This window comes from Oenanthe melanoleuca, unplaced genomic scaffold (genome assembly GCF_029582105.1).
Source record: "Oenanthe melanoleuca isolate GR-GAL-2019-014 unplaced genomic scaffold, OMel1.0 S067, whole genome shotgun sequence".
Taxonomy (NCBI): domain Eukaryota; kingdom Metazoa; phylum Chordata; class Aves; order Passeriformes; family Muscicapidae; genus Oenanthe; species Oenanthe melanoleuca.
The window spans coordinates 6722-29163 of record NW_026612716.1 but is presented as its reverse complement, the minus strand read 5'-3'; the positions used below and the strand labels follow the sequence as shown (position 1 = coordinate 29163).

The 22442-nt window shown below is 52.0% G+C and overlaps 1 protein-coding gene, 1 long non-coding RNA gene and 1 pseudogene across 2 annotated transcripts; 2 read left to right on the top strand and 1 right to left on the bottom strand.

Moving 5' to 3' along the window:
* The first annotated feature begins 236 nt into the window (after positions 1 to 236).
* On the top strand, positions 237 to 2271 carry LOC130266501 (olfactory receptor 14A16-like). The gene is made up of 2 exons (XM_056515769.1): positions 237 to 462; positions 1282 to 2271. The coding sequence occupies exons 1-2, from the start codon at positions 448 to 450 to the stop codon at positions 2221 to 2223; spliced, it is 957 nt and encodes a 318-aa protein (XP_056371744.1). The 5' UTR covers positions 237 to 447; the 3' UTR covers positions 2224 to 2271.
* Positions 2272 to 6003: 3732 nt separating this feature from the next.
* On the bottom strand, positions 6004 to 6968 carry LOC130266502 (uncharacterized). The gene is made up of 3 exons (XR_008842899.1): positions 6880 to 6968; positions 6481 to 6657; positions 6004 to 6225 (listed from the first exon to the last, which is right to left on the bottom strand). It is a non-coding gene; the product is annotated as an uncharacterized LOC130266502 (long non-coding RNA).
* A 10610-nt stretch (positions 6969 to 17578) lies between these two features.
* On the top strand, positions 17579 to 19079 carry LOC130266500 (olfactory receptor 14A16-like; annotated as a pseudogene).
* The last annotated feature ends 3363 nt before the right edge of the window (positions 19080 to 22442 follow it).

Here is a 22442-nt window from a genome sequence, read left to right as displayed (position 1 = left end):
TGGGACCCATTAAAACTTTAAGAAACTTTAGAGTTTGATTCTAACTTGGAGTTCTTGAGAGGTTTCTTCACCTCCCTCAGAGGGACTGATGTTCAGGGCCTCAGAACAACCCCCCAAGAGGGTCATTAAATTCTTTGAGCTTTGTCTGTGCTGCTAAACTGGGCTGGGCTCCTGGCACAGAAGGAGATGCTGGAAACCCAGAAGAGCTTCAAAAACACATTTTTCTTGCTGAGCAGCTCTTCTCACAGCCCAGCAGGGCTGGGGCGCTGCCTGCAGACACCCCAGGCACAGCACAGAGGCACAGAGAGCTTCAATCTGTCAGGGCTGGGAAGATGCTCAGAAGCGACTGGGGCAGAATCACTCCCAGCCCTTGACACAGAAAGCCTCTGGCTGCAGGACAAGGCAGCTGCAGCTCCTGGAGTGATCTCCTAAAGCTGGAACATCCCAATGCCTTCAGACTCTGTGAGTACATTCTCTGATTTTCTCTTGTGTAGAGCAGCCGGGGGTGCCCAGGGCTGTCCTGCAGAGCAGGGTCCTGCAGCCCAGGGTGCTGTGCTGGGGCAGGGACTCTGCTGCCAGCCAGGGACAGCTCTCAGCCAGCCCTGGGAGCTGCTCACAGCACTGGGGGACAAGGTTTGGGTGGAAGGAAAGAGCTTGTATGGCTTGGAAGTTTTCTCCTTGTGTGGTGAGGATGCTGCATTGTTCAGGACTGCTCCCAGCATGACATTTAACTCCAGAACATTTCCAAACAGATTATACAGGGAGCACAGCAAGAGAGAGAGGGGCTGCGTTAAAGGGAATATCCATTTTTTTTAAATCTACTGCTCTAGGTTGCCTGGATGGGAAAATGAATACTGATATAAATCTCTCAGTTCAGACTGAGAAAAATAAAAAATTCTCTCTCCAATCTCAATAAACCAGGTAGTGACAGAAATCAGGGCCCCTTACAGGCAGCATCAGTGTCGCATTTCCAGCTTCCTCAGGGTTGCTCTGATATTGCCATGAGAGCCTGCAAAAGCAGCACTGGCCCTGGGCAGTGCCCTGTGCTGGGAGGGGTCTGCAGGGCAGAGATGAGACCCCAGGGCTGGGCTGGGCCCAGGCAGCACTGGCAGGGCCCAGCCCTGGGCACAGGGAAGCAGCTGCTGGCAGGGAGAGCTCCAGGCAGCAGAACCCTGGGCAGGCAGTGGGGGGAAAGTGTCCCAAGCTGTACTGAGATATTTAAAATCCTCTCCAAACCGAAATATTCCATGGTTACTATTTTTTTCTGATCTCCGTATCCAGCCACAGCAAATGTCCAACAGCAGCTCCATCAGCCACTTCCTCCTGCTGCCATTGGCAGACACGCGGCAGCTGCAGCTCCTGCACTTCTGCCTCTTCCTGGGCATCTCCCTGGCTGCCCTCCTGGGCAACGGCCTCATCATCAGCGCCGTAGCCTGCGGCCACCACCTGCACACCCCCATGTTCTTCTTCCTGCTCAACCTGGCCCTCACTGACCTGGGCTGCATCTGCACCACTGTGCCCAAAGCCATGCACAATTCCCTCTGGGACACCAGGAACATCTCCTACTCAGGATGTGCTGCTCAGCTCTTTTTCTTTCTGTTCTTCATCTCAGCAGAGTATTTCCTCCTGACCATCATGTGCTACGACCGCTACGTGTCCATCTGCAAACCCCTGCACTACGGGACCCTCCTGGGCAGCAGAGCTTGTGCCCACATGGCAGCAGCTGCCTGGGCCAGTGGCTTTCTCTATTCTCTGCTGCACACAGCCAATACATTTTCCCTGCCCCTGTGCCAGGGCAATGCCCTGGGCCAATTCTTCTGTGAAATCCCACACATCCTCAAGCTCTCCTGCTCACACTCCTACTTCAGGGAACTTGGTCTCATTGCTGTTGGTGCCTGTTTGCTATTTGGCTGTTTTGTGTTCATTGTTTTCTCCTATGTGCAGATCTTCAGGGCTGTGCTGAGGATCGCCTCTGAGCAGGGACAGCACAAAGCCTTTTCCACCTGCCTCCCTCACCTGGCTGTGGTCTCCCTGTTTATCAGCACTGGCTTTTTTGCCTACCTGAAGCCCCCCTCCATCTCCTCCCCATCCCTGGATCTGGCCCTGTCAGTTCTGTACTCAGTGATGCCTCCAGCCCTGAACCCCCTCATCTACAGCCTGAGGAATCAGGAGCTCAAAGATGACCTGAGGAAAATCATCATGAATGCTTTTCAGAAGCAATAAACTCTTATTCTCCTTTATAGCTCTTTTGATGTTACTCATTAAAGCCCATTCCGTACCTTGTGATTTTCTGCGAGCCATGGGTATTATATTTTTGGGTATTTCTTCACCGGAAAATCTTTTTCTGTACCATTTTTAATTCAGTATTTACATTTCTAGTGTGAAACAAAGACTGTGTAACCCAGGAGTTTTACTACATATGTGCTTACAAAAAATAAATAACTCTGTAGTGCCATGTTCCCTTGAGAGTTTTCCTCCCTGACTTCTCTGGAGCTGCAGGGTCGGTGCCTCTGGAAATACCTAAGGTGAAAAGGGAACCCCAGTGCTCCTCACTGACAGGCGGCTCCAAGACTTCTGCTCCATAGCCTCCCCTTCCTTCACTTCCACACTCCCCCTCAGAGCCCCTGTTCTGGTTTAAGGCCTCAGGGCTCTCTCAGCTTGGTCCCTGTCCTGCTGTGTGACTGTCCAGGCACTGCAGGCAGGGACAGGCCATGGGCACTGCTGGGACAGAGCTGGGCTCTGCAACAGCATTTCCATCATGGAAGGGCATCTCCCCAGTGCAGGGCTTGAAAGCTTCAATCTCCTTCCCAGTTTGCTCTCCAGGATGTTCCCAACACAGTGCCCTGGAGAGGAGAACAGTGACCAGCAAAAGAGTAGCAGTGTTCAGGGTGGGGCTGTCCCTGCAGTGCCCTTGCAAAGCCAGCCCTGCTTCCAGCAGTGCCCTCTCAGCCCAGGGCACAGAGGTTGTTCTTCCCTCCCTGGAGGGACATCAAGTGACTGGGTCAGGAGTCTGTGTTTGCAGTGCAGGGACATTCCCGAGCTCTGAACATCCTGTGTGTGTGTGAGGGGACATAAACCCAGTGAGCACAAACATCTTCAGCTGTTCCTGGAGTTTCCAGAGAGTAACGTCCCCTGGGAACCCCTGGATGCAGGGCTGGGATGAGCTCCTGTGCCCAGAGCTTCTAGTGTCCATCCCTCTGGCCATGGGGCACCTCAGGCAGGGGCAGGGCAGGGTGACACCCGCAGTGCTGAGGTCCCTGCCAGGCTCTGGCACTGCCAGCCCTGACAGGGCCCTTGGCCATGTCCAGCACAGCTTGTCCTGCTCTGTCCCACAGCTGCTGCTGTGTCCCTGCAGGCTGCACACTCCCATCTCAGTGCCCCTGGCTCTGCCCTGCCATTGCCAGCCCTGCCCTGACCTCTGCACACCCTCACCCTCTGTGCCTTGGGACACACACACATGCACTGAGCTCATCCTCCTACTCCTGGGTGCTTCTCCTGCCCTCAGCATCCCCCCACATCCCAGTGGCCTCAGGGATCTGCTGGGACCAGTCCCTGGGGAGCCTTGGTCAGGAATGGCCCTGGGGGCTCCTTCATGCTCCCAGGCATTGCAGATTTTTCAGAGGACTTTGGGTTTTGCTTTTGCCTTGGAGTCTCTGAGAGCTTTGTGCAACCAGGACCTCCAATTCCTTCCTCCAAGGAGTCCAGGAGGAGCCTTGTTTATGATGAACCTCAGTGGAACTGTGTAAGAGTCCATCTAAGAGCCTCTCGTTTGTTCTGCCCAACGACCCTTGCCTGAGGCCTAAAGAACTGCAGTTTAACGGTGCTGGCCAGGGAAGAGAAGAATGCCAAGTGACTGTTCTCAGTTGGTGCCCATCCCAACCAGGGGCAATCTGCTCCCTCAGGTGTGAGAACAATGGACTGGTCATGGTGTGCTGCTCCTACGCAGGCTACTTGCTGCAGGACTGATCACAAGGACTGTTGGTGTGCCTGGAGCTTGCCATGGTGCGCTGCTCCTACGCAGGCCACTTGCGCACCGTCCTGTTTCCACCTGCTTCTTTGAGCAACGATCTCCACATCCAACAGTCCATAAATCTTCCCACCTTTTGGCCAGTCACCCGAGGCCTTGGAAAAGACTATAAAAGATACCTTCAAACTGAAGACCCCTGAGATCTCCCCGGACGGCAACGGACATCTATTGGCTGGTTCCACGAGGATCATCTGCCTGTCTTGGCAGCTATAATCCCAATCCCTCTCTCTCTCTCTGTCTCTCTCTCTTTTATTTCCTGTATCTCTATCGCATTTGGTTGGCACTAAATAAAAGCGCATTTTTGCAAAAGTAAACTGGTTTTGTCCCCTGCTGTGTCTTTTGTGCTTTGAGATCCCTAAAAGAACCTATCAGGACTCCGCATGTGGTGTGGACCCTGACATTTAATTGGTGTAGTTGGCAGGATAATGTTGGTAATTACATCCTTGACCCCAGCACAGCAATGAGGCCCCAGCACAGCAAGGCTCACTGGTCCCCTGCTGGCCTCAGGCCCAGGGCCAGCAGCCATGGCCCAAGTGCTGCAGCAGTTGGCTCTGGCAGGACCTTTCAGCTGTTGCCCATCCCTGTGCCCTCTGCAGCCCAGGCTGTCCTACGGTGTCCATGCCCTGCGCCTCTGTCCCTGCAGGCTGTCGTCATCCCCTGGCTGCCCCACCTCGCTGGCCCTGCCTAGTTTCGTCTTTTCCCACTGTAAGCGCAGCTGAGCAAACATGAAATGACAGACAATCAATTATTTAAGTTTCAGATAACTACTCCCTTCTAACTTCTAATTATTTTCAGCAAGGTAACTAAAATCCTGATTTTCTAAGATTAGGGTTTAACCACGCTCCACCTCTTCTGCTTAAGCACAGCACAGCAACCTCCTCAGCAGCTGCAAGAGCGAGATTCTCATGTGTCCGCTGCCCTCTGCCCCAAGCCCTTCTGCCACCTGTGCTGTGGAACAGGGTACCCACCTCTGGAGACCTGCTGCCACGAGAGGAGCTGATCCCACACGAGGCCCTCGTCCTTCCTGAAGGGGATGTCCTTGCCCACTGTGGCCCCCCGGGGTAGTGCTGGAACTGGACGGGCTCCACGGACAGTGCTGGCGCTTCCCCACCCAATCCTGGCACCGGGTGCAATCTTCCTGGAAAAAACAAAGAACAATTGCGTGAAAGTCAATTCCAAACAAGACCTGGAAACAAGGAAAAGTGCCAAAGGTTATCACCGTTTCATGGACCTGGGGAGGGTCTGACCACTCCATGCGAGAATGAAACCTCTCCACGGGTGAGGAAAAACCCCACCTTTCCTGCCGTACGCCCATCCCTTCCTCAAGGACCTGCAAAGCAGAGCAGCTGGGGCCTGGCTTCAGAACCCGTCCCCCTCTGCCACTCCCCATCCACTCGGATGCTTTGGTCAGGCTGGCTGCCCCCACACCAGCCTGTGCCAGGCATGTTGGAAGAAGCTCTCAGCGACGCCAGGAGCCGGTTCCCCTTCCACAACACCTGTCCCCTGTCCCTCCAAAAAGCAGCTGGGCGGGCGGCGGAAAGATTAATATTCCCCATTGCTGCCGAGCAGGGAACCTGCAGTGCGTGGCCAGGCCGAGCCCTGCCGTGCCTGGAAACACGAGCATGCCCCCACCCCTGCGCCGGCTGGAGATTCATCTTGATTTTGTCGGGGTGCAGAGCGTGTCCTCCAGGAAGGGGCCGCAACCAAAGCCCATCGGCTTCGCCCTGCCAGCAGCCAGCTCGAGGATGGTTCTCCGGCTCCACATCGTGCTCCACAAGAACATGCCAGCTGTGCCTCGGCTTGCGGGGACATCGCGATGCCATTGAGCTGCAGGGGGATGTTTCCCCTTTTCCAGTCTGTGGCTACTTCACCGCCCTGTGCCACTTCTTCAATAGGACGGGGAGCCCTGAGCCGCTCCCTCCACCACTCGCAGGAATCTGCAGAAGCATCTCCTGGGCTGCGCTCTCTGCTCTGTGCCGCGGCCGCAGGGAAACCCTCTGGGGATTTCACTGAGCGCCATGAGGTGCGAGCAGCTGGTACTTGCTGGGCTCCTGGATCCTACTGTGCAGAGGGATGGATCTCTGCTGTCTCCTGGGCCAGGTGGGGCTTCTGCAGCCAAGAATGCACTACAGGGTCTTCCAGGCATGGCCTGTCTGTAGAGTCCATGCATAAACACCACCTGATGAGGTGCTGGCACTCTGCAGAGAGAAACCAGAAACTGCTGTTCAGCTTCTGGCCACGCTCTCCCAGATTCCACAGTACCCACCCGACACTAGGAGTGCTCGGAACTGCACCCAAAGCTCCCATCCATCTTTCCTTTCGGAGGTGAGCAGCACAGAGGCACACTTGCCGCCTCCTCCTGAGAAGCACTGGAGATCAACCTCCTCCCTAGCTGCAAGAGCAGGATGCTGATGTGCCAACTTCCCACTCCCAAACCCATTCTTGCTTCCCACCTTGAGACACATGGGATGGGAAGAAGAGCTGGCCCCGAACGATGTCCTCTCCGGTTTTGAAAGGAAGGTGCCCGCACACCAGCTGATAGAGCAGGATGCCCGGGGACTAGATGGTGGCTGGCTGGCCGTGGTAGCAGCCGAAGAGGATCCACTCCGGCAGGAAGTAGTCTCGCGTTCCTACGGGACACGGGCGCAGCTCATTAGGCCGATGCTGCTCGCTCCCTCCCAGCCAGCTCCACAACAGCCAGCCCCTGCCCTGCCGAAAAGCAGCTTGGCTGCAGCCAGCTGAAGAAGGATTCCCCCTCCCTCCCCCTCCCTCCCTCCCTCCCTCCCTCTTCCCCCTGTGCTAGCAAAGGGGAGAACCTCTGCCGCCCAGCTGGGCCCCAGCTTTGGGCTCACCTGCTGTCCAGGTGTAGAAGGTGTCCTGGAGGATTGTGCTGCAGCCAAAGTCGATGAGCTTGGCCTCGCCAGAGGCCAGGTTGACGAGGACGTTCTCGGCCTTGATGTCGCGGTGCAGGACGCCGCGGCTGGTGCAGTGCCGCAGGGCCTGCAGCACCTGGCGGAACAGCCCCCGCGCCACGGGCTCTGGCAGGGACCCGCCCGCCTCCAGCAAGTGCCGCAGGTCCCGGCAGCGCTCCGGACGCTACATGACCAGCGCGAAGCCGTCGGGCAGCTCGAACCAGTCCAGGAGCCGCACGACGCCGCGGAAGCCAGGGCACGAAACCATCCAGGCTAGCACCAGCTCCAGAGGCACAGGTGTGCTGTCGTGCTGCGGGAGGATCACGATGCCGTCAGCGGGGCCGATGCTGCGCCGCGCCTTCGGCACCTCCTGCCCGGCCCGCCGCAGCTCGCCACTGCCCGGCCCGGGACGTTGCACAGCCCCCGCTCCTTCCACGCTCCTTCCACGTGTGCTCCCTTCACAACGTCCCGGCTGCCACCCACCCTGCCGGGCCTGGCCTTCGCCCCGCCCGGCTCGCCCCGCCGGCTGCTCCCGCTGGCCCCGCTCACTCACCAGCCGCGCCCACTCCCAGATGCGATCCCGGGCCACTCGCCCGATGGCCACCTGCAAGCCAAGGCGAGCGGAGGGCTCAGCTCGCCGCCCGCCGCCCGCCGCCCTCCTTCCCGCTCTGAGCCGGCCCCGTCTCTTACCGGGGCGCCGTCGGCGAGCCGGGTCCCGGTGTAAACGCTGCCGCAGCCGCCGCTGCCAGCAGCGGGCCCTCCCGGTAGAGCTGCTCCAAGGGAGGCTTCTCCGCCCGTGCGGACGGCACGGCGCTCTCGCCATTCTGCCCGGGGCACCCGCCCGCCCCGGGCGCTGCTGCTTCCCGAGCTGCCCCGGGCTCCGGCGGCTCGGGACCGGCGGCCGAGCTCACGGGCGGCGGGGCTCGCACCGGGGAAACCACCGGCCACGGGGCGGGAGCCGGGCGGCTGCGGGGCGGCTGCGGGCGGAGCCGAGGGAGGGGCCTCGTTCGGGGCCGGGGCCGGGCCAGGGCCCGCGCCAGGCGGAGCCAAAACACGGCGCTGCTCCGGCAGCGGCACCACCGGAGCGAGGAGCTCTGCCAGAGGCTCTTCAGAAGGCGCCGCAGCCAGAAGGGACAGAGCCCCGCGGAGGCGGCACAGCGGCGGGCCCCACAGGGCCGGGCAGGGGGCCGGCTCGGCCACGGGCGCCTTGCGGGGCGCGGCATGAGCCGGGCTGGGAGAGGCGGAACACGGACGGGACGCGACGGGAGCAGAGGGAGTGTGGAAGGGACAAGGGGACGGAGAGCGAGCGGGAAATCGAGCGGAAACCCAATTGAGAGAGGCGCTGCTGCTGCTGCTGCTGCTGCTGCTGCTGCTGTTGCTGCTGCTGCTGCTGCTGCTGCTTCCGTGGCCTCCGTGAACTCAACAGAGGAGCCGCCGCGTGCCCCGCCGAACAAGACCAACAAACAAACAAACAAACAAAAAAGAGCGAATTTCTATTCGGGAAATAACCAAATAAAGCAGTGTAGGAATAAAGAAGACTGTTGGCTTGTGGGTTTCTTCTTTGGGTGTGACAAAACATTTCGTAGGGAAGAATTGCCTCTTCTGACAGTTTTGCTAGTGTGCAAGGAGCGAAGCATTGAAATTTCAAGTAGAAAAATCGTCTCAGTATTGTCATCTCTTTTCATTCTCTGTTGAGACAGTTGCAGGTCTGCAACGCGGAACTTGGTGCCAAGTTTCTTTTTCTGCCTCAGGATGAGGAGGGGAGGCATTTCAGAATCACGGAGTCATGGCATGCTTTGGCTTGGAGGTGACCTGAAAGATCACATCGCTGCAACCCCCGTGCTGTGCCTGGGGACCCCTTGTACCAGACCGACTTGTCCTGAGCTCCATCCAGCCTGGCCTCGTACACTGTCAGGGTGGGGCATGCACAGCTTCTCTGGGCAACCTGTTCCAGGAAAGTCTTTTTTTCTGAATCCCTCATCTAAACCTACTCTCTTTCACCTTGGATCCATTCTCCCTTGTGCTCTCTCTGCCTGCCCTTGTACAAAGTCCCTCTCCAGCTTTCTTGAAGGTTGCCGTCAGGTAGTGGAAGGCCGCAGTTTGGTCAACATGGTGCCAGCTCAGGAACTGAAATGGGGAGTGGGTCTAGAGAGGAAACGGCAAACAGGGATGGGCGTTTTGCAGGGGAGGGTTCAGGGATGGTCAAAAGGAAGAAATATGGACCAGGGAAGAGTAAAGAATGCAAAGGAAATGCTCAGGGCACTTTTGGGGTGGCTATCAGGGAGCCCTGGCTCTGAGCAACTGCATCTGCAGTGGGAGAGGAAACTCACAGCTCATGGGAACAAACTTTCTGTCTGATTTCAGGGGCCATGACAAACCTGTTTCCCTTGTGTCTCCCAGCCCTTGCTAGCCCCAGTGGCTGATGGAATTTGTGCTCACACAGGTCCATCTCCCCAGTCCTCTCCAAAGCCCCTCCAGACCCTACCAGAACACCCCAGTCTCTTCCAGTGCACCTTAGTTCATGCCCAGTCCTTTCCAGGTCCCCTCCAGTGTCATCCACAGTATGCGCTAGTGTCTCCCAGCAATCCCCACAGTGTTCCCAGTGTCCCTAGTTTGTCCCAGTATCCCTCAGTTTCACTCACATTACCCCAAATTTGCCCCAGTATCGCCCAGTATCACTCCCAGTATGTCCCACTATGTCCCAGTGGGTCTCTGTGTACCCCCACAATCCATCCCAGTCCTCCCAGATTCCCACTCAGCATTGCCAGTGTTCCTAGTTTGTCGCAGTCCTGCCAGTGTCAATCCCACTATGACTCAGTGTCTTCAACAGCATTTCCAGTGTTCCCAGTATGTCCCAATCCTCCCCAGTGTTTCCAAGGAAACTTGAACTCCTCACGGTTTCTGTGGCACCAAACCCAGCAGTGGAGTCAGTGCAGTGTCCATGGCCACAGCCCCTGGCAGTGTCCATAGCAGGTTGGGATGATGATCCACCCTCACAGCTGGCCCAGGGCAGCTCTGCAGTGGTTTTGGTGGCACCTTGGGCTGGCACACACCTGAGCAGTGTGTCTGTTTGCAGTGGGGAACATTAGGACTTTTAGATTGCTCCAAAAAGAAAAAAAATAAAAAAGGAGAAACATCTTTTTTTTCCTGAATGTAGCCAGTTCTCCAGGTCCCAGGTGAGTGAGGACAGACAGGATAGGACTGGGGAATGTGGTGCAAGGTTGTCCTGGTTGTCTGACGCTGGCTCAGACCCCAAGGCACAGCTTTTCTGAGCAGGCCAGAGCTCCTGAGGAGAGACCATGGATCAACAACAATCACAGAATGCTGAAATCATCTCTAATCTAAAGAGAACACTAATAAAATATACTCTTTAAAATTAGAATGAGTATTTCTAAGGAGCTCTTTGAATTATTTCTCCATAACTGGAGTTGAAAACCATCATAATGAACTGCACTGGACCAGAGGGAAATCAAGGCAGAGCCATGGTTTGTCAGGACTTGCTTGATCCCAATGAGCCCCGTGGTGCATTTGGTGCTGCCAAGGAGCTCCAAATAATATTTGGAAATACTGTCTGTCTCTCTGCAGTGCTGCCCTTGCAAGTAGCTGCCTCTGAGCCAGGAGCCCAGCCCAGCCCAGCACAGACACAGCACAAGGACTTCAATGAACCTCTCAGGGGTTGGGGCTGAGTCCCTGAACATCAGTCCCTGAGAGGGAGCTGAAGAAACCTCTCAAGAATTCAAAGTCAGATTCAAAGTCCAAAGCTTCTTCTACTTTTAGTGAGTTCCACTGATAAACATGAAGGAGAAGGTTTCCCAAGGGTTGAATTAGAGGAGAAACTGATGACAATCATGTCAGGTTAGAAAAAATAGGGTAAAGAAAGAAAAGAAACCTCTCAAAAATTCAAAGTCAGATTCAAAGTCCAAAGTTTCCTGAAGTTCTAATGGGTCCCACTGAGGGACATCACTGAGAAGGTGTCCCCAGGTGCAGGTTTCTTGTTTATACGTTAGATTTTTAAAGTATGGGTTTACTGCTTTTATGATATATTTTTTAAGCTTGGGCTTATTTTTTTAATGCTACTATTTTGGTGGGTTTTTTTATTTTTTTGAATGAAGTAGAGAGATGAGACTTCTTAGTTGCTTTAGAAAGTGTGATTTATTCTCTATACAGGCAGAAAGGTGAAGCTTGTCTTACAGATGGCCACAGCGTTGCTTAGAAGTCACAAGACTTAGGACTACAAGGTCTTTTAAGGATTTATTAACCAATAAAACATTGTCAACAGAGATATTTATGTTTCTAATTCAATACTAAGATATTTCATCCTATTGACTCATACCACAGTGTGAACTTTCTTATCCAATTATATCTTGACAGACAAAACTGAAATTGCTTCACTCTAAAACTTCTTGTTACCTTTGTAACTACCTTTAGTTTTGCTATATTTTAAATTCTAAAGCGAAAACTACCTCTACTTAACCATGTTTGATTCTAAGCTTTGGCTTACAGACCCAATGTTCTGAGAATTCCTTGCATTTTGAATTCCAACACCAAGGTTCCAGTTAGAGCAGAACACTGCAGGCAGTGATTACAGGTGGGGAAAAACAAGGGAAAGGTGTCTCTGATACTGAGCAAATCTGGATGTGTTTCAGGAATGCAAAGGGCCAAGGGCTGAGCCCCAGCCCCTGGCAAGGCAGATCCTGTCCCTCCCTCATTGCTCAGGGCTCTTCCCGGGGCACTGGGCTCTGGGGATGTGCAATGCCAAGGGCAGGACCATGGGGCGGCCCCTGCCAGGCTGCTGAGCAGGGACAAGGAGGCAATGAGGCCCCAGCACAGCAAGGCTCACTTGTCCCCTGCTGGCCTCAGGCCCAGGGCCAGCAGCCATGGCCCAAGTGCTGCAGCAGTTGGCTCTGGCAGGGCCTTTCAGCTGCTGCCCATCCCTGTGCCCTCTGCAGCCCAGGCTGTCCTACGGTGTCCATGCCCTGCGCCTCTGTCCCTGCAGGCTGTCGTCATCCCCCGGCTGCCCCACCTCGCTGGCCCTTCCTTTGCTGACAGCTCTGCGTCCTGCCTGCCTCTGCCTGGCCACACAAAGCTTGGCCTTTATACCAAATGGATTATTTCAATTTGTAATTTGCCTGTGAACAGGAACAAGGTATGTGTCTGGTCCAACTTTCCCGGCAGTGATGGCTGGAAGAGAAGAAGAAGACATCTGGCTCAAGAATGCCTTGACAGCAGAAACAAGGACTGAACGTAGGAATTTGGTGTGGGTTTTATAGAAATAGGTAAATTGTAATAAAGAATTTGTGACCAAATACTAGCAACACAGTTATATAATGACATGCCCATGTAAGGTTAAGAGTTATCTCACATTGGACCTGAGGCCTGAAAAAAATTATGCCCCCTTTATTTTTATGGAGTCCTATTATTATATTTTGGAAATTTGTTGACAATGGAGCCTCACAAAACCAATGAATCAACAGTTACGCTACAGAACCTCCAGGAACAAAGGGGCCTTTTGACACTGTGAGAGCTCATGGAACCAAAATCCTTTTTGACAGAGCGGGGCTGCATGGAACCTATGGTCTATTGTGACACTGCAGATCCAAGGAAACCATTGTGGCACTGAGAAACGTCATGGAACCAGAAGTACATTGTGACAGAGAAAGGCCTCATGGAACTAAAAGTACATTGTGTCACTGTGGGGCCTCATGGAACCAATGGTCCATTGTTATACTGCAGATCCAAGAAAGCCATGGTGGCACTGTGGAACCTCCTGCACCCATGGGTGCATTGTGACACTGCATAACCTCATGGAACCAAGGTGACCATGTTATACTCCAGAACCTTTTGGAACAAAGGGTCCATGGTGACACTGCAGAACTGTTGCTGAATGAAAGCTCATGGAACCAGAAGTTCATTGTGACCAAGGGGCCATTGTGACACTGTGGATCCAAGGAGGCAATTGTGACACTGAGGAACATCATGGAGCCAAGGGTCGATTGTTACACTGTGGGAACTCATGAAACCAAAGGTCCATTGTGACACTGCAGGGCTTCATGAAATAATGGAGACTATTATGAAACAGAATCACAGAATTAACAAGGTTGGAAAAGACCTTTAAGATCATTAAGGCCAACCTATGACCTAACATCACCTCATCAATTTAAGCATGACTCTGAGTGCCATGGCTGTTTTTTAATACCTTGAGAGGTGGTACCTCCACCCAATCACTCGTTCAGTGAAGAATTTTTCCTGGTGTCAAATCTATACTACCTCTGGCTCATCTTTAGACTGTGTCCTCTCATTCTGTCAGTGGTTGCCTGGGAGAAGAGACTGATCCCCACTTGACCACAACCTCTGTTCAGGTAGTTGCAGAGAGTCTCACTGGAGACCATTGTGGCCACTGGGGCCATTCTAGCAGGGCAGGGCCTCATGGAATCAAGGGGAGCACAGTGACAGTGTGGGGCTGCATGGGACGAAGGGGCCATTCTGACACTGTGGAACCAAGGAGACCTTTGTTACAGTACAGGATCATGGAACCAAGGAGGCCATTGTGACACTGCAGGGCCTCATGGAACCAAGGGCACAGGAATGACACTGTGAGCTCCAAAGGACTAAGGGGCATTCTCACACTGCAGAAACAAGGAGACATTGTGACACTATGGGGCATCATGAAACCACGGGTCCATTGTGACACAGCACAGCCTCATGAAACCCTGGTGGCCACTTTGAGACCTCATGAAACCAAAAGGCCATTGTGGCATTTCAGGGCATTTTGTCACAAGGGGCCATTGTGGGGTCTCATGGAATCAGTGCTCTATTTTAACACTGCAGGGCCTTATGGAATCATGGAGACTATTGTGACACTACAGGTGACACCTTGGACAAGATAACTAGAAGGGTATTAAGAGAATAAAGTGGCTGTCAAAAGCCTCCCAGAGGCTGCACCCAAGATGGATGGTGACGAGGAGTTTTTCAGAGAGATACAAGTTTGGTCAATTTACATATCAGGGGTTAATCCTCCAATTACAGCTTCAGGTAATGAAGTCATATTTCCCCAGTTTGTCACTCCCTCAATTCACTTTTTTTTATATGCTTCAGAGTCTGAGGCTATAGGGTATCTTTGAGTTTCAAAAGAATTGTTTTGTCTGACCAAAATATAAAGACAATTAATTAACATTTTATATGGAGTTTCGAGTTATGCCCAAATGCAGCAGAGGATTTAAAAATTATAAAGGCTAATATTTAAAGGCTTTACAGGCCTCATTGAACCAAGGGGCCACAGTGACACTTTGCAGCCCCGTGGAGCCAAGGAGTCCTTGAAAGCCTACAAGGCCTCATGGAAGCAAGGAACCATGGTGACACTGTGGGGTCTTGTCGGGCCAAGGGGTGATTGTGTCACTGTGTGGCACCATCGAACCAAGGAGTCCATTGTGACACTACAGAGCCCCATGGAAGGATTCATGTGACAGCGCTGGACCCCATGGAACCAAAGGTCCATTGTGACATTGCAGGGCCTCATGGAATCCTAGAGGATCTGATGAAACTTTGAGGCCTCCTTGAATCAAGGGGCTCTGCAGGGTGTCATGGAATCAAGAAGACTCTTCTGCCATTGTGAGTCCCCATGGAACCAAGGATCCATTGTGATACTGTGGCACCCAGGAGACCCCTACGACACTGCAGGGCCCCACTGAAAAAAGGGGCCATTATGGCACTGCAGGGCCCCATGGATCCAAGGGAACAGGTGACAGGTCTGGTTGGCTTGGCCTGACTGGTCAAACTGCCCTTAGCATGTCAAAGGTCTCTTCTCCTGTGCTCCTGAAACACTGGGGCTCTGGGATTTCCTCCAAAAGGAATAGAACTGTTCTTCTCATCCAGGCACCCATTGTCAAAATGGGATTCCCCCTAAAACAATACCAATATCCAGGGATTGATCTTATACAAAAGCTGCCATTACCAACAAGTCAGCCTCACCTTGTCTTCCTGAGGGCCGCTCTCACCTGCCTTCAAACACTGGGGCTCAGTGCTTTCCTTGCTATGGAAAAGAACCATTCTTCTTCTCCAGGTGCCCATGGCCAAAATTGGGATTCCACCTTCAAAAATCCTAGATTCAAATATTGCTCCTACACAAAATTTCCATTTCAGACAGGTCTGTCTGGCCTTGGCCTCTGGTGGATGTAGTTCATCAGTCCCTGAAACACTGGGGCTTGATGGTTTCCTTCCTGTGGAGACCATGGTGACACTGTGGGACCCTCTGAAATGAAGGGGTCATTGTGACACTGTGGGACCCCCATGGAACCATGGAGACCATTGTGACACTGTGGGGCATCATGGAACCAAAGGCACATGGAATGGGTCTGGATGGTTTGGCCTCCTCCGGGACACATGGCAGGTCTGGCTGGCACTGGCATGTAGAGGGCTGACAACCATCACCCACTGGAGCACTGGGGCTCTGTGCTTTCCTTTCTATGGAAAGACCATCCCTTTTTCCTGCTGCCTAAGGCTGAAATTGCTATTCCCCAGAAAAAGTTCCATATATGCAAGGCTTCTCCCAGCCAGAAGCTGCAGATAGACAGCTCTGGCTGCCTTGGCCTTTTCAGGCTGTCACTCATCTATCACCAAACACTGTGGCTCTGTGCTTTCCTTCAAGTGGAAAGAACCGCCCTTCTTACAGAAGTGTTGATGGCCAAAACTGTGATTTCAACATCTAAAATTGCATCTATCCAAGGTTTGCACCAAGACAAAAGTATCCAAGGCACACAGGTCTGGCTGTCCTGTCCTCTGGTGATTTTCTTAGATTATGAGAAGAATGCTTTAATTTGGAAAAATGTTTGAGAGGGTCCAGAAATCATCCAAAGTGGAGTTTGGAGGCTGCAAGAACATGACCACTGTATAAGGACAAAGAATCTCTGTGCTCAGTTGAGTGGAGACTGAGGACAGCAGAGGAGAGGCCAAACTGGACATGAAGAGAAAGGAATTTCTCTCCCAGGGTAGGGATGGGGTGCAGCACATCCTCCAGAGAGAGTCTGGAGCAGCCCAAGGCTTTGTGTGGCCAGGCAGAGGCAGGCAGGACGCAGAGCTGTCAGCAAAGGAAGGGCCAGCGAGGTGGGGCAGCCGGGGGATGACGACAGCCTGCAGGGACAGAGGCGCAGGGCATGGACACCGTAGGACAGCCTGGGCTGCAGAGGGCACAGGGATGGGCAGCAGCTGAAAGGCCCTGCCAGAGCCAACTGCTGCAGCACTTGGGCCATGGCTGCTGGCCCTGGGCCTGAGGCCAGCAGGGGACAAGTGAGCCTTGCTGTGCTGGGGCCTCATTGCCTCCTTGTCCCTGCTCAGCAGCCTGGCAGGGGCCGCCCCATGGTCCTGCCCTTGGCATTGCACATCCCCAGAGCCCAGTGGCCTGGGAAGAGCCCTGAGCAATGAGGGAGGGACAGGATCTGCCTTGCCAGGGGCTGGGGCTCAGCCCTTGGCCCTTTGCATTCCTGAAACACATCCAGGTTTGCTCAGCATCAGAGACACCTTTCCCTTGTTTGTCCCCACCTGTCATCCCTGCCACCAGTGTTCTGCTCTAACAGGAACCCAGGGACACGTTTTGAGTCCTATCCCTCAGTGGGAACCATTAAAACTTCAAGAAACTTTGGCATATTAATTTGATTTTGAGATCTTTAAAAGTTTTTTTTTGAAAAACACTCTCTCAGGGACTGAATCTGATTTAAAAAAGAACAAACTCCTGAGCAGGTCATTAAAGTCGTTGTGTTGTGTCTCCTGGCACAGAGGGAGATAATGGCAAGCAGGAAAAGCTTCAAAAAGACATTTCTGCTGAGGAGCAGCTCCTCTCCCAGCCCAGCAGGGCTGAGGGCGCTGCCTGCAGGCACTGAGGGGACAGGAGCCAGGCACAGACAGGCTCAAGGCAATCAGCACTGGGAAGACATTGAGCTGAGACTTCACTTGGGGAAACATCTTCACAGCCCTGGACATGGTGAGTCTGTGGGTGCAGGGCAATGTCCCCTGTTCTCCTGGAGGGATCTCCTGGAGCCAGCACAGCCCACAGCCTGGGGGATGTGTCAGGAGGACTCTCCCAGTTTCTCTGAGGCACAGGAGGAGGAGGAGGATGTGCTGCAGAGCGGGGCTGCCCTGGGCACCGCCAGAGGGACAGGGCAGGATGGCTCCTGCTGCCAGGGATGGCTGCAGGGGCTGAAGCTGGGGCTGCAGCCAGGGCTGCCCAGGGCTGTCCTGCAGAGTAGCTCCTGCAGCCCTCAGGGCTCTTGGCCAGCCCAGGGCATGTGCCACCTGCCAGGGGCAGCTCTCAGCCTGCCTGGCAGCTCCCCATGCACTGTGGGGAGAAGTTGGAGGTGGAAGGAGCCACCCCCATCAGGGCAGATTCCTCCTGCTGTGCAGATGGTGCTGCATGGCCAGGGCTGCTCTCAGCTTTCTCCTGAAGGGAAGGGAAAGGGGCTGTTAGGTGTGTCTGTGTCACTGAGACACCTGAACTGTCCCACTGGGGACCAGCAAATCTGCCTCAGATTTCCCTCACAAAGTGCCTCCTCACCCTTCTCTGCCTACAGACAGCAGCAGCAGCAGCACCGTGGGCAGTGCCCAGTTCTGAGAGGGGTCTGGAGGACAGAGCTGAGCCCCCAAGGCTGGCATGGGTTCTGGCACCACTGACAAGGACAAGACTTGGAAAGAGAGAATCAGCTCCCAGTAGGAAAAATTCCAGGCAGCAGAGAGCCAGAGCTATCTGGATACCCTCCCTCTTCAGGTACTAGGGAAAGAGAGAAGGGTTTAAAGAGACTGACTTTTAAATTGGAGCCTTCCAGAAGTCCACTTTATTTTTCCAGCACATTTTAAGTTTGATTACCCTGAAACAGAGGGAGGTGTAATAAGCCAAGTGCACCTGGGTGGGACCAGCAGGTCTGAGTACACTGGGGCACAGGGATCTGTTTTCCCTCTGGGCTCACCAAAGTCATGCATACAGAAATGCTGATGATGAGAATTTTTTTCTACCTCTGAGAATGGGTAAGTAACTCAAAAGCACCCACTGGCTGCTTTCGAAGCTAAGTTGAGCTTGAAATTTAAAAATTTAAGAGAAATTTTCCCAGAGAAAGAGAAGGAATTTGGAGTGAATTCTTAAGAAATTAGCATAGGATTGAGTCCACAAAGTTGGTGCAATTTATCAATGCCTTTTTTTCCAGTGCATGATGCCCAGAGACAGCAAATGTCCAACAGCAGCTCCATGAGGCACTTCCTCCTGCTGCCATTGGCAGACACGCGGCAGCTGCAGCTCCTGCACTTCTGCCTCTTCCTGGGCATCTCCCTGGCTGCCCTCCTGGGCAACGGCCTCATCATCAGCGCCGTAGCCTGCAGCCACCACCTGCACACCCCCATGTTCTTCTTCCTGCTCAACCTGGCCCTCACTGACCTGGGCTCCATCTGCACCACTGTGCCCAAAGCCATGCACAATTCCCTCTGGGACACCAGGAACATCTCCTATGAAGGATGTGCTGCTCAGGTGCTTCTTTTTATGTTCTTCATGTCTTCAGAATTTTCCCTCCTGACCATCATGTGCTACGACTGCTACGTGTCCATCTGCAAACCCCTGCACTACGGGACCCTCCTGGGCAGCAGAGCTTGTGCCCACATGGCAGCAGCTGCCTGGGCCAGTGGCTTTCTCAATGCTCTGCTGCACACTGCAAATACATTTTCCCTGCCCCTGTGCAAGGGCAATGACCTGGGCCAGTTCTTCTGTGAAATCCCACAGATCCTCAAGCTCTCCTGCTCCCAGTCTTACCTCAGGGAACTTTGGCTTATCATGATTAGTCTGTTTATCATTTGGTTGTTTTGTGTTCATTGTTTTCTCCTATGTGCAGATCTTCAGGGCTGTGCTGAGGATCCCCTCTGAGCAGGGACGGCACAAAGCCTTTTCCACCTGCCTCCCTCACCTGGCTGTGGTCTCTCTTTTCATCAGCACTGCAGTGTTTGCCTACCTGAAGCCCCCGTCCATCTCCTCCCCATCCCTGGATGTGGCAGTTTCAGGTCTGTACTCGGTGGTGCCTACAGCCCTGAACCCTGTCATCTACAGTCTGAGGAACCAGGAGCTCAAGGTTGCAGTGTGCACAATGATGACTGGATGGTTTAAGAAACAGTAAACTGCTTGCCAATTTCTGCAAATCACTTGTAATAAAAGTAATCTTTGATATTTCTTGTTGGATTTGTTATGTTGTTTCTTTTTTCTCTTTTTTTTTTTTTTTTTTTTTTGTTTTTCTTTAATATTGTCCACAATATTATACATAAAGGTCACTTTTTCTACCCTTTCTCATTTTGCTTTCCTCCAGCTTTGCTGTGGTCACACACTGTGTCAATGAGAAGCTGTTCTCTCAGTGGCTTTAAATGAACTCAAGGAACTCCCAGCAAAGATTTCTCCAGAGATGCCCCTTTTGTTCCCTTCTCTGGAGCTGCAGCAGCAATGTCTGTGTGCAGAGCTGGGGGCAGGTCAGGGGTGCCCAGCAGATTTGCTTCTGCTGGCCACACCATTCCTGATCCAGGCCAGGAGCCATTGGCCTTCTTGGCCACCTGGGCACACTGCTGGCTCATGTCCAGCCTGCTGCCCATCAGTGCCCCAGGTCCCTTTCTGCCTGGCCACTTTCCAGCCACTCTGTCCCCAGCCTGTAGCACTGCAGGGCTTGTTGTGGCCAAAGTGCAGGACTTGCACTTGGTCTGGTTAAACCTCATCTTGTTGGATTTGGATGCTGGATCCAGCCTGTCCAGGTCCCTTTGCAGAGCCCTCCAACCTTCCAGCAGGACCACACTCACTCCTGACTTTGTATCACCCTTACACCATGAGGCCCTAGAGTGTCACAATGGTCTCCATGATTCCAGGAGGCTCCATAGTCACAAGGCCCTTTTGGTCCCATGGAGCACTACAGGGTCAAAATCGTTTCCTTCACACCATGACTCCCCTCAGTGTAACAATGGCTCCTTGGTTATGTGAGGTGCTGTAGTGTCACAGTGGTTCCACGAGGCCCCAAAGAGTAACACTGGCCCCATATTTCCACAGGGCCCTGCAGTGTCAACATGGATCTATTGTCACACAAAGTCCCAAAGTGTCACAGAAGTCTCCTCATTCCTACAAAGCCACACAGTGTTAAAATGGTTTTTTGGATTCCATGAAACCCCAGACTGCCACAATGAATACTTGATTAGATTTAGCCCCACACTGTAAGAACAGCCCTCTTGCTTCTCTAAGTGCCATGCAGTGTCAAATCATCAGAGAATCACAGAATTAACCCTGTTGGAAAAGACTCCAATTCCAGATGAGTACTGCAACAGATAAAACCAAACTTATGCTGACTAAAATAAGCAGAACGACTGGGTGAATATTAAGTATACCAGTTGCCTTCAGTGACCATCCAAAGAGTTCATCCCACCAGTGATGGCTTGCCTCTTGTTTTATTCTTTGCAAAATTGTGCTGATTTCTTTTGCATCATGATGGACAGTTATTAAAACCTTTTCTCCATTCTCCTTGATTTCCTTTAAGATTTCATCTAGATCTGGATGTCTTATTAACAGTTTTACCAGTGTAAGGTTCATGCCAATGGGTGTGGGTGACAGATGGTGGTACGTACTGTAGTTGGCCTTTATTAACTGGTGGGAAACAACTGGTACTAAATACATAAAATCACATCCAATAATATTAATATAATTGCAGATAGAAAAATTGGAGTGGTTTTTAACAGGTACATATTTGTTCTCATTATCTACTCTTAGTAAGCACAGGCAGTTCTTAAACGCACACAGCCTTGGCCAAAATATATGAACACAGCCTTTTGAATGATGTCTGGATGGATCTCAAAGTGACATAGACCTTGTTCAGTATCTAGGCCTATGTCCTGGGCATCAGTGGCATTGCTTTCACAGAGGAATCCCTGTTGTTTTAGGGTGACACAAGATTCTGCATTTACAGTCTCTCATTTCTTATCTACCGTTCGGGCCCACGCTCTGTGTTCAGAGGGGTAGAGTACTGTCCCTTCATGGTTTAATCCTAATGCAATGATAGGTTGGATAATGTAAAGTGAGCCACTCCGTATAGTGAGTACAAAGGCAGTGGCCACATTAATGACAGAGTCATAAATGAAGTTTACCATAGTCCACCAGGACTGCAGGTTCCTTTCCTTTCCAAATTTATTATCCAAATTTATTATTAATTATCCAAATTTATTTTTTATTATCCAAATAAATTATCCAATTTATTATTCCTTTCCAAATTATTATCCCGTATGGCTTTTCACATTTTGATTGGAAAAATGCCTTCACTTCCCTCTCTTATGACTAAAGCGACCATTGACTGCATCCACAACTGTGCCTGTATGCAACTAAGAGGTAAAGGCACATTATCCTGGACTACGCCAAGTATTTTCATTATTAGTTTGTGGTCTTGATCTTCAGCTTCTCTTGAATTTGACAATACCTTTGAAACTTGCCACTGATTGGCTCCTAATGCTAACAAAGGAGATTGTAAGGGTTGCCTCATTTTTGCCAAATCACTAGTCACAGTGGCCAGTTTGCTCATTAATATTTCTGAATCAATTCCATTTCAGACTCTTAATCCCATACCTACTATTCCAGTTACATCTCTTTGTGTTCTGACTTTAAAGTGAGTCTGCTTCTTCAGGCTGTCCAACCCTCAAAGGATGCTTTTAGTAAAGGGGAGCAGGCTGGCTGAATTTTTGAAATGTTGATCTGCACTAGCAGCTCAACACACTTGAGAGACCATTCTGTGTGAAACAGCAATTGCTGTTGGCCCACTTTTCTTACCATATGTGGTCCAATTTCATAAATCTTTGGGTCAGGCCTAAGTGGCATGGTTAGGGCTTGGGTGGTCCATATTTTTTCTGTCTGTGTTGGTAAGGTTGCATCATTCTGAGGTTTAACACAGAGTTGAATTTTATTGTAATCAACTTTAAAAGCCTCATCTTCACACTCCTCTATTATAAACCTGGTATAGGACAGTCAGTTAAGCATGTGTCATAAAATTCCTTACCAATTCAGATGGGTTTTATAGGTTCTTGTTGGAATCCATCCGGAACAAATATAAATTTGCAGGCCCAGACATCTTTCCCTGTCCCAGCAGTTACGTTTGTGATTTGTAATGCCCGCCACCAAGATTAGGAGAGTCATAGTCAGAAGCTCTTCCCCAACACATATAAACACCAGTCACATTGCACATGGGGGTCTTGCACTGATGTCCGCTGTAGCCATAGCCATGATTATGATCGTAAAAGCCACAGCTTTCCAGGTTACACTTGCTTGATTCTGGCTAGGAACACTTTTTTTTGGATTTTCACAAGGAAACCCAACATTTTCACTCACAATCTATTCATTTTCCCAAGTAAGCTTTAGCTTTAGTTCATTATCACCCAGTGTTTGCTTTCCAAGGGCCTTCTGGAGCCTTTGCTGTTCGCATATGAATCCAGGCGTTTTGTTCTTTGATCTTGATTATAGTAAAAGTGCT